This window comes from Salmo trutta, unplaced genomic scaffold (assembly GCF_901001165.1).
Source record: "Salmo trutta unplaced genomic scaffold, fSalTru1.1, whole genome shotgun sequence".
NCBI lineage: Eukaryota > Metazoa > Chordata > Actinopteri > Salmoniformes > Salmonidae > Salmo > Salmo trutta.
Window position 1 is genome coordinate 35,001 of NW_021823294.1, and position 12,538 is coordinate 47,538.

The following is a 12,538-nucleotide window of genomic DNA, read 5'->3' on the forward strand; positions in this document are numbered from 1 at the left end:
GTAGGTATCTCTGTTTTTCAATTCCTCATCAATCCATGGAGCCTTAACAGTTCTAACAGTCAGTTTCTTAACAGGTGAATGTTTATCAACAATTGGAAGAAGCAATTTCATAAATTCATTAAGAGCAGCGTCTGGATACTCCTCATTAATCACATCAGACCAACAAATATTTTTAACATCATCCACATCAGAGTCACAGCTAAATATTTTGTATGATCTCTTATACACTATTTTAGGCCCAGCTGTTGGAACTTTGGCTTTCCTGGATATAGCCACTATATTGTGATCACTGCATCCAATGGGTACAGATACAGCTTTAGAACAAAGTTATACAGTATTAGTAAAAACGTGATCAATACATGTGGATGATCTTGTTCCTGTAGTGTTTGTAAACACCCTGGTAGGTTGATTAATAACCTGAACCAGATTACAGGAACTGGTTACAGTAAGAAGCTTCCTCTTGAGCAGACAGCTTGATGAAAACCAGTCAATATTCAGGTCCCCAAGAAAGTAGACCTCTCTGTTTACATCATATACACTATCAAGCATTTCACACACATTATTTAGATACTGACTCTTAGCACTTGGTGGCCTATAGCAACACCCCAAAGCTATAGAGATAAATAAAGAGTTGTACTCTATATATCAACTCCCAGTAATTTAACACACCGACATTCCCCTGAAGAAGGCACATTGATGCCCAAACGTTGGTGTTTTATCCAATTAATTACTGGGAGTGTATATATAGAGTATATATATAGAGTGTATATATGGACTGTATATATAGAGTGTATATATAGAGTGTATATACAGTATAGAGTGTATATATAGAGTGTATATATAGAGTGTATATACAGTATAGAGTGTATATATAGAGTGTATATATAGAGTGTATATACAGTATAGAGTGTATATATAGAGTGTATATATAGAGTGTATATACAGTATAGAGTGTATATATAGAGTGTATATATAGAGTGTATATACAGTATAGAGAGTATATATAGAGTGTATATATAGAGTGTATATATAGAGTGTATATATAGAGTGTATATACAGTATAGAGTGTATATATAGAGAGTATATATAAAGTGTATATATAGAGTGTATATATAGAGTGTATATACAGTATAGAGTGTATATATAGAGTGTATATACAGTATAGAGTGTATATATAGAGAGTATATATAGAGAGTATATATAAAGTGTATATATAGAGTGTATATATAGAGTGTATATACAGTATAGAGTGTATATATAGAGAGTATATATAGAGTGTATATACAGTATAGAGTGTATATATAGAGTGTATATATAGAGTGTATATATAGAGAGTATATATAGAGTGTATATATAGAGTGTATATATAGAGTGTATATATAGAGTGTATATATAGAGAGTATATATAGAGAGTATATATAAAGTGTATATATAGAGTGTATATATAGAGTTTATATACAGTATAGAGTGTATATATAGAGTGTATATATAGAGTGTATATATAGAGAGTATATATAGAGTGTATATATAGAGTGTATATATAGAGTGTATATATAGAGTGTATATATAGAGTGTATATATAGAGAGTATAAATAAAGTGTATATATAGAGTGTATATATAGAGTGTATATATAGAGTGTATATATAGAGTGTATATATAGAGAGTATATATAAAGTGTATATATAGAGTGTATATATAGAGTTTATATACAGTATAGAGTGTATATATAGAGTGTATATATAGAGTGTATATATAGAGAGTATATACAGTATAGAGTGTATATATAGAGTGTATATATAGAGTGTATATACAGTATAGAGTGTATATATAGAGTGTATATATAGAGTGTATATATAGAGTGAATATATAGAGTGTATATATAGAGTGAATATATAGAGTGTATATATAGAGTGTATATATAGAGTATATATATAGAGTGTATATATAGAGTGTATATACAGTATAGAGTGTATATATAGAGTGTATATATAGAGTGTATATATAGAGTGTATATATAGAGTATACATATAGTGTATATATAGAGTGTATATATAGAGTGTATATATAGAGTGAATATATAGAGTGTATATATAGAGAGTATATACAGTGTAGAGTGTATATATAGAGTGAATATATAGTGTATATATAGAGTGAATATACAGTGTAGAGTGTATATATAGAGTGTGTATATGGAGTGTGCGACTATATATTTATTCAGCTTACAGTTTATTTGTCGTTAGTCACCACCTCGACACTAAATAATTTCTCAGGGTGTGTGCGAGCTCATGCTTTTTATTTGACTATAGCAACACCCCAAAGGAAAAGGCTTTAGATGTGCCAAGTGAACCTACAACCACAACACTTCAATAACACTTGACATGAGATCTTCTCTAAGCATTACATGGATATGGCTCTGAGTATATATAGTCGTTGCCAAAAGTTTTGAGAATGACACAAATATTAATTTTCACAAAGTCTGCTGCCTCAGTTTGTATGATGGCAATTTGCATATACTCCAGAATGTTATGAAGAGTGATCAGATGAATTGCAATTAATTGCAAAGTCCCTCTTTGCCATGCAAATGAACTGAATCCCCAAAAAACATTTCCACTGCATTTCAGCCCTGCCACAAAAGGACCAGCTGACATCATGTCAGTGATTCTTTCGTTAACACAGGTGTGAGTGTTGACGAGGAAAAGGCTGGAGATCACTCTGTCATGCTGATTGAGTTCGAATAACAGACTGGAAGCTTCAAAAGGAGGGTGGTGCTTGGAATCATTTTTCTTCCTCTGTCAACCATGGTTACCTGCAAGGAAACACGTGCCGTCATCATTGCTTCGCAGAAAAACGGCTTCACAGTCAAGGATATTGCTGCCAGTACGATTGCACCTAAATCAACCATTTATCGGCTCATCAAGAACTTCAAGGAGAGCGGTTCAATTGTTCTGAAGAAGGCTTCAAGGTGCCCAAGAAAGTCCAGCAAGCGCCAGGACCGTCTTCTAAAGTTGATTCAGCTGCGGGATTGGTGCACCACCAGTACAGAGCTTGCTCAGGAATGGCAGCAGGCAGGTGTGAGTGCATCTGCACGCACAGTGAGGCGAAGACTTTTGGAGGATGGCCTGGTGTCAAGAAGGGCAGCAAAGAAGCCACTTCTCTCCAGGAAAAACATCAGGGACAGACTGATATTCTGCAAAAGGTACAGGGATTGGACAGCTGAGGACTGGGGTAAAGTCATTTTCTCTGATGAATCCCCTTTCCGATTGTTTGGGGCATCCAGAAAAAAGCTTGTCCGGAGAAGACAAGGTGAGCGCTACCATCAGTCCTGTGTCATGCCAACAGTAAAGCATCCTGAGACCATTCATGTGTGAGGTTGCTTCTCAGCCAAGGGAGTGGGCTCACTCACAATTTTGCCTAAGAACACAGCCATGAATAAAGAATGGTACCAACACATCCTCCGAGAGCAACTTCTCCCAACCATCCAGAAACAGTTTGGTGACAAACAGTGCCTTTTCCAGCATGATGGAGCACCTTGCCATAAGGCAAAAGTGATAACCAATTGGCTCGAGGAACAAAACATCGATATTTTGGGTCCATGGCCAGGACACTCCCCAGACCTTAATCCCATTCAGAACTTGTGGTCAATCCTCAAGAGGCGGGTGGACAAACAAAAACCCACAAATTCTGACAAACTCCAAGCATTGATTATGCAAGAATGAGCTGCCATCAGTCAGGATGTGGCCCAGAAGTGAATTGACAGCATGCCAGGGCAGATTGCAGAGGTCTTGAAAAAGAAGGGTCAACACTGCAAATATTGACTCTATGCATCAACTTCATGTAATTGTCAATAAAAGCCTTTGACACTTATGAAATGCTTGTAATTATACTTCAGTATTCCATAGTAACATCTGACAAAAATATCTAAAGACCCTGAAGCAGCAAACTTTGTGAAATTTAATTAATTAATTTGTGTCATTCTCAAAACTTTTGGCCATGACTGTACAGCAACACCTCCCCCATAAGCATTCCTGTCTCTTCTATAGATCTTATATCCTTGTATTGCTACAGCTGTATCATCAAATTTTCACAATGACTAAGTGAGTCTCAGAAATGGCTAATATATGAATGTTATCTGACGTTAGCAAGTTATTGATTTCATTAACCTTATTTTTAAGGCAACATACATTATTTTATCGTATTGTATTTTTCATTGTACTATATATTGTATTATATACAGAGCATTCAGAAAGTATTGAGACCCCTTGACTATTTCCACATTTTTGTTACATTACAGCCTTATTCCGAAATGGATACAAAAAATATATAACTCACATCAATCTACACAAAATTCCCCACAATGGACAAAGTAAATACAGGTTTTTAGAAGTTTTTGCAAATTGCTTTGTCATTATGGGGTATTGTGTGTAGATTGATGAGTAAAATTATTCATTTAATCCAGGTTGTAATTTAACAAAATGTGGAAAAAGTCAAGGGGTCTGAATACTTTCAGAATGCAATGTGTATTAATATGGGCTATTTCCTGCCCCTTTCCTGGGATAGACTCTGGGAGAACTGCAAACTGTTCTTCAGGTCCTGGACCTCTCTGGTCAGGTTGTCCATTCATTTATTAGTTTAAAAAGGTCCTTCACGTGTGATAGAGAGACACCACTGTCCTCAACGGTACTCCCACCGGCTTTGGTCTTTGTTATGGTAGAAACATATTTTACTCTGTTATTCCTCTCCGTTCCAGACAGGGCAGGTCACAGGGAAGATTGAAAACAACAATAAACAGCAGGGATCTAGACAATGGCTAAATGCATCCCAGGCTGCGTTCAAGCTCTCAAGAAAACCCTGCTAGCATGATAGGCAGCTAGCTAGCAGCTAGGCTAGTTGCTATGCCAAGAAGCTCCATAGACCCGGCCTTGGTCCGCAGGACCACTGGACAGATAGTAGCAGTCCCAGCAACGTATGCCAACTGCATTGTGGGATACAAACTCAACTGGTAGCTAGCTAATAAGCAAACTTTTTCAATAGACTTTAAAAACCTTCCAAAACAACAAACTTTCCAAAACAAAAGAAACAGAGCCCAGATGGCATATTACTAAGGCATATGAAAGTTCACATGTTCCAGAATGCATTTCTGTCAAAAAAATGAATTTTGCTTAAAAAGTAAAAACGTTGTTCAAATGCCTCTTCTGTGAAGCAGTGACGAATTTTCAGAGATTTTTCAGCTCTTTTCTGCTTTGTTTTTATTTCAGTACACAGGAAATCTTTCTACTGTAACAGCATCCCAAAAAATTTCAGCAACAATCAGCAGCTCATTTAAATAAATAAAAATGTCTGTCTGTCTGTCTGTCTGTCTGTCTGTCTGTCTGTCTGTCTGTCTGTCTGTCTGTCTGTCTGTCTGTCTGTCTGTCTGTCTGTCTCTGTCTGTCTGTCTCTGTCTCTCTGTCTCTGTCAGTGTCTCTCTGTCAGTGTCTCTCTGTCAGTGTCTGTCTCTCTGTCTCTGTCTCTCTCTGTCTCTCTCTGTCTCTCTGTCTCTCTCTGTCTCTCTGCCTCTCTATCTCTCTCCATCTCTCTCCGTCTCTCTCTGTCTCTCTCTGTCTCTGTCTCTCTGTCGGTGTCTCTCTGTTTCTCTGTCGGTGTCTCTCTGTCTCTCTGTCTCTCTGTCTCTCTCTGTCTCTCTGTCTCTCTCTGTCTCTCTCTGTCTCTCTCTGTCTCTCTCTGTCTCTCTCCATCTCTCTCTGTCTCTCTGTCTCTCTGTCTCTCTCTGTCTCTCTGTTGGTGTCTCTGTCTCTGTCACTTTTGTCGGTGTCTCTCTGTCTCTCTGTTTCTCTGTCGATGTCTCTCTGTCCGTGTCTCTCTGTCTGTGTCTCTCTGTCTCTGTCTGTCTGTCTGACACGTGGACCGCACCACCAGCTGTTCACCACAGCAACACCCCTCCCACTTCCTTTTTCCTGTGGGTAGCCATGGTTACATGACGCGTCCACATACCTCTGCCGTTAATGTTTGTGCTGAGTCGGCAGCTCCGCTCTGAATCATAACACTCCACACACACACACACACACACACACACACACACACACACACACACACACACACACACACACACACACACACACACACACACACACACACACACACACACACACACACACACACACACATACACACGCTAGGCTTAGCAGCAACTGCTTGGATTATCTGTAGAGGAAATTACTATTAAAATACCTTACCCCGTCTCGGCCCACGCAAATGTACACTGACAAGAGGTCATATGGACAGACCTTCACTGTTCAAACAGACCAGATGGACAGACCTTCACTGTTCAAACAGGTCAGATGGACAGACCTTCACTGTTCAAACAGGTCATATGGACAGACCTTCACTGTTCAAACAGGTCAGATGGACAGACCTTCACTGTTCAAACAGGTCATATGGACAGACCTTCACTGTTCAAACAGGTCAGATGGACAGACCTTCACTGTTCAAACAGGTCAGATGGACAGACCTTCACAGATCAAACAGACTGGAATCTACTTTTGGGGCTTCACCATGTTTCATTGAAATGTACAGCACCTTTCAATAGTATTCATCCCCCTTGGTGTTTTTCCTATTTTGTTGCATTACTACCTGTAATTTAAATGGATTTTTATTTGGATTTCATGTAATGGACAAACACAAAATAATCAAAATTGGTGAATTGAAATTCAAAAATTACTTGTTTAAAAAAATTCAGAAAATATATAAAACGTAAAAGTGGTGCGTGTATATGTATTCACCCCCTTTGCTATGAAGCCCCTAAATAAGATCTGGTGCAACCAATTACCTTCAGAAGTCACATAATTAGTTAAATAAAGTCCACCTGTGTGCAATCTAAGTGTCACATGATCCCAGTATATATATATATATATACTGCTCAAAAAAATAAAGGGAACACTTAAACAACACATCCTAGATCTGAATGAAAGAAATAATCTTATTAAAAACTTTTTTCTTTACATAGTTGAATGTGCTGACAACAAAATCACACAAAAATAATCAATGGAAATCCAATTTATCAACCCATGGAGGTCTGGATTTGGAGTCACACTCAAAATGAAAGTGGAAAACTACACTACAGGCTGATCCAACTTTGATGTAATGTCATTAAAATGAGGCTCAGTAGTGTGTGGCCTCCACGTGCCTGTGTGACCTCCCTACAATGCCTGGGCATGCTCCTGATGAGGTGGCGGATGGTCTCCTGAGGGATCTCCTCCCAGACCTGGACTAAAGCATCCGCCAACTCCTGGACAGTCTGTGGTGCAACGTGGCGTTGGTGGATGGAGCGAGACATGATGTCCCAGATGTGCTCAATTGGTTTCAGGTCTGGGGAACGGGCGGGCCAGTCCATAGCATCAATGCCTTCCTCTTGCAGGAACTGCTGACACACTCCAGCCACATGAGGTCTAGCATTGTCTTGCATTAGGAGGAACCCAGGGCCAACCGCACCAGCATATGGTCTCACAAGGGGTCTGAGGATCTCATCTCGGTATCTAATGGCAGTCAGGCTACCTCTGGCGAGCACATGGAGGGCTGTGCGGCCCCCCAAAGAAATGCCACCCCACACCATGACTGACCCACCACCAAACCGGAGGAGGATGTTGCAGGCAGCAGAACGTTCTCCACGGCATCTCCAGACTCTGTCACGTCTGTCACGTGCTCAGTGTGAACCTGCTTTCATCTGTGAAGAGCACAGGATGCCAGTGGCGAATTTGCCAATCTTGGTGTTCTCTGGCAAATGCCAAACGTCCTTCACGGTGTTGGGCTGTAAGCACAACCCCCACCTGTGGACGTCGGGCCCTCATACCACCCTCATGGAGTCTGTTTCTGACCGTTTGAGCAGACACATGCACATTTGTGGCCTGCTGGAGGTCATTTTGCAGGCCTCTGGCAGTGCTTCTCCTGCTCCTCCTTGCACAAAGGCGGAGGTAGCGGTCCTGCTGCTGGGTTGTTGCCCTCCTACGGCCTCCTCCACATCTCCTGATGTACTGGCCTGTCTCCTGGTAGCTCCTCCATGCTCTGAACAATACGCTGACAGACACAGCAAACCTTCTTGCCACAGCTCGCATTGATGTGCCATCCTGGATGAGCTGCACTACCTGAGCCACTTGTGTGGGTTGTAGACTCCGTCTCATGCTACCACTAGAGTGAAAGCACCGCCAGCATTCAAAAGTGACCAAAACATCAGCCAGGAAGCATAGGAATTGAGAAGTGGTCTGTGGTCCCCACCTGCAGAACCACTCCTTTATTGGGGGTGTCTTGTTAATTAACTAAGTGTTACATGATCTCAGTATATTTATACACTTGTTCTGAAAGGCCCCAGAGTCTGCAACACCACTAAGCAAGGGGCACCACCAAGCAAGGGGCACCATGAAGACCAAGGAGCTCTCCAAACAGGTCAGGGATAAAGTTGTGGAGAAGTACAGATCAGGGTTGGGTTATAAAAAAATATCAGAAACTTTGAACATCCCACGGAGCACCATTAAATCCATTATTACAGTTTTTTCTAACTGCTTTCATACGTTTTCAAAACTGTCTTCTTTTTTTTCCAAAACTCTACACACAATTCCCTAAACTGCACACACACAAAATGCAAAATGCCTCAAATGTCCTTCAAAATGTAACACTGCATTGAAAATGCCATAAACACATGTCAGAATGAAGCATTTACATCAAAAGGCAAACACTGCTTTCATAATAGTACATTTGGATATACCATGTAAACACTGTTGTTCTAAATCTAAAGCTCTTTGGTCTTTCATTGGCTTATATCTACATTTCAATACAATGTTCTACAGTGAAAGTAATCTGCTGAGAGGGGTAACAAGTACACTGTAAACACCAATGCAATGTAGAAACAGAAAATATTTATTAGGCCAAACATTACTGTTGTATACAGTAGCATACAACAAAACTATAAACATATGTAAACCAAAAGTATATTCTTTAGAATACAGTAAAGAACACAATTGTGTGAGTGGGGTCCTGGGGGGGGGCAGTCCAGGAATTGGTAGGGGGGGCAGTCCAGGAATTGGTAGGGGGGGCAGTCCAGGAATTGGTAGGGGGGGAGGGGGGGGGCAGTCCAGGAATTGGTAGGGGGGGGCCAGTCACCAGTGCTAAGCTACGCTTCATCTCTTCTCCGGGCTGGGTCTGGCCACAATACTTCGTCCACATCACAAGATATGTTTTCTCTTGCCAAACGTCGAGGGAAGTATCTCCTAGCATGGCGTATCCAACCTTGGACTGAGGCAACCTCTATGTCCCCACATGCGTCCTCCATTGCCTGGAGAAGCGGCATGCGGGCATAGGGTTGGCGATCATACACTTTCCAGCGCCAGGCTGAGAAGAATTCCTCTATGGGATTTAGAAAAGGTGAATATGGGGGTAGGTACAAAACTACAAATTGTGGATGGGTGGCAAACCAGTTTTGGACCAGAACAGCCCGGTGAAAACTAACATTGTCCCATAAAACCACAAATCTAGCAGGTTCCTGATCTGTATCAGGGACAAGCATTGTGTAAATTGCGTCCAGAAAAGTGAGCATATGGCCGGTGTTGTACGGACCCAGTGTGGCATTGTGATGGAGGACCCCGTTTTGAGTGATGGCAGCACACATAGTTATATTACCCCCACGCTGTCCAGGGACATTGGTAATTGCCCTCTGTCCTATTGTGTGTGTGACCTGGTGAATAAGTGTAGCATTTTGATTGGTTGTGTTTGCAAAAGGAAAGCAAGTCAATTCCTGTTAGATTTTTGTGTTTTAGGTAGAGAATTGTGTGTAGTGTTTTGAAAAAAGTGTTTCATGCATTTGACAACTGAGTCAAAGGCTGAGAAATAGCTTGTGGTTTTGGATATTTGGTGTGTAGTTTTCCACTTTGAGTGAGAGGTTTCAAAAATCGTATGACATGAAAAGATTTTGTGTGTAAGCAGTTGGAAAAAACTGTAATTAAATTAAAATGTATTTATAAAGCCCTTCTTACATCAGCTGATATCTCAAAGTGCTGTACAGAAACCCAGCCTAAAACCCCAAACAGCAAGTAATACAGGTGTAGAAGCACGGTGGCTAGGAAAAACTCCCTAGAAAGGCCAAAACCTAGGAAGAAACCTAGAGAGGAACGAGGCTATGAGGGGTGGCCAGTCCTCTTCTGGCTGTGCCGGGTGGAGATTATAACAGAACATGGCCAAGATGTTCAAATGTTCATAAATAACGAGCATGGTCAAATAATAATAATCACAGTAGTTGTCGAAGGTGCAACAAGTCAGTAACACAAGAGTAAATGTCAGTTGGCTTTTCATAGCTGATCATTGAGAGTATCTCTACCGCTCCTGCTGTCTCTAGAGAGTTGAAAACAGCAGGTCTGGGACAGGTAGCACGTCCGGTGAACAATTGAAAGAATCTGGCACCACAACAAACCTGCCAAGAGCGGGCCGCCCACCAAAACTCACAGACCAGGTAAGGAGGGCATTAATCAGAGAAGCAACAAAGAGACCAAAGATAACCCTGAAGGAGCTGCAAAGATCCACAGAGGGGATTGGAGTATCTGTCCATAGGACTACTTTAAGCTGTATACGCCACAGAGCTGGGCTTTACGGAAGACGGGCCAGAAAAAAAGCCATTGCTTAAAGAAAAAAATAAGCAAACACGTTTGGTGTTCGCCAAAAAGCATGTGGGAGACTCCCCAAAAATATGGAAGAATGTACTCTGGTCAGATGAGACTAAAATGTAGCTTTTTGGCCATCAAGGAAAACGCTATGTCTGGCACAAACCCAACACCTCTCATCACCCTGAGAGCACCATCCCCACAGTGAAGCATGGTGGTGGCAGCATAATGCGGTGGTGATGTTTTTCATTGGCAGGGACTGGGTAACTGGTTAGAATTAAAGGAATGATGGATGATGCTAAATACAGGGAAATTCTTGAGGGAAACCTGTTTCAGCCTTCCAGAGATTTGAGACTGGGACGGAGGTTCACCTTCCAGCAGGACAATGACCCTAAGCATACTGCTAAAGCAACACTCAAGTGGTTTAGGGGGGAACATTTAAATGTCTTGGAATGGCCTAGTCAAAGCCCAGACCTCAATCCAATTGAAAATCTTTGGTATGACTTATATTGCTGTACTCCAGCGGAATCCATCCAACTTGAAGGAGCTGGAGCAGTTTTGCCTTGAAGAATGGGCAAAAATCCCAGTGGCTATATGTGCCAAGCTTATAGAGACATACACCAAGAAACATGCAGCTGTAATTGCTGCAAAAGGTGCCTCTACAAGTATTGACTTTTGGGGGGTTGAATAGTTATGCACGCTCAAGTTTTCAGTTTTTTGTTGTTTGTTTCACAATAAAAAATATTTTGCATCTTCAAAGTGGTAGGCATGTTGTGTAAATCAAATGATACAGACACCCCCTATATGAACAGACCTTCACTGTTCAAACAGACCAGGTCAGGAGACAATATGGACTGACCTCCACTGTTCAGACAGACCAGGTCAGGAGACTATATGGACAGACTTTCACTGTTCAAACAGGTCAGATGAACAGACCTTCACTGTTCAAACAGACCAGGTCAGGAGACTATATGAACAGACCTTCACTGTTCAAACAGACCAGGTCAGGAGACTATATGAACAGACCTTCACTGTTCAAACAGACCAGGTCAGGAGACTATATGGACAGACCTTCACTGTTCAAACAGTCCAGGTCAGGAGGCTGTATGGACAGACCTTCACTGTTCAAACAGTCCAGGTCAGGAGGCTGTATGGACAGACCTTCACTGTTCAAACAGACCAGGTCAGGAGGCTATATGGACAGACCTTCACTGTTCAAACAGGGATGACAGGATAGGAAATTGAGGGGTCATGTCTTTACTGTTGAATCCAACGAGTAGAGGAAGGAAGGAAAGGAAACACGGAAGGACGGAAGTGAGGAAGGAAGGAAGCAAGGAAAGAAAGAACGAAAGATAAGAAGGAAGGAGGTATTGAATGTAGGCCTTTAGGTAATGAATTGTCCTCTGACTCAGTGTGTCTGATGATGTTCCCACAGGAAAGAGCTTCACGCTGACCATCACCGTGTTCACCAACCCTCCTCAAGTAGCGACGTACCATCGAGCCATTAAAGTCACCGTGGACGGACCCCGCGAACCACGGAGTGAGTACACACACACACACACACACACACACGCACACACACACACACACACGCATGCATACACACACACACACACACACACACACACACACACACACACTCACACACACACACACACACACACACACACACACACACACACACACACACACACACACACACACTCACACACACACACACACATACACATACACACACACACACACACACACAGGTGCATACACACACACACACACACTCACACACACACACATACACATACACACACACACACACACACACACACACACGCGCATACACACACACCTCATCAAGTGTTGTTGGACTGAATTTAAAAATAATTCTAAAACGGTGTGT

General features: G+C 41.5%; 1 protein-coding gene across 1 annotated transcript in view; it reads left to right on the forward strand.

The window, feature by feature from the left end:
• LOC115190074 (runt-related transcription factor 1-like) overlaps positions 1–12,195 on the forward strand; it is a gene marked incomplete at its 3' end in the record, with an annotated part of 37,981 nt that extends 25,786 nt beyond the window's left edge. Inside the window, exon 3 of the mRNA XM_029748553.1 lies at positions 12,077–12,195. Within this exon, the coding sequence (XP_029604413.1) occupies positions 12,077–12,195 (119 nt within the window). The remainder of the gene's footprint in view (positions 1–12,076) is intronic.
• Between the last annotated feature and the right edge of the window lie 343 nt (positions 12,196–12,538).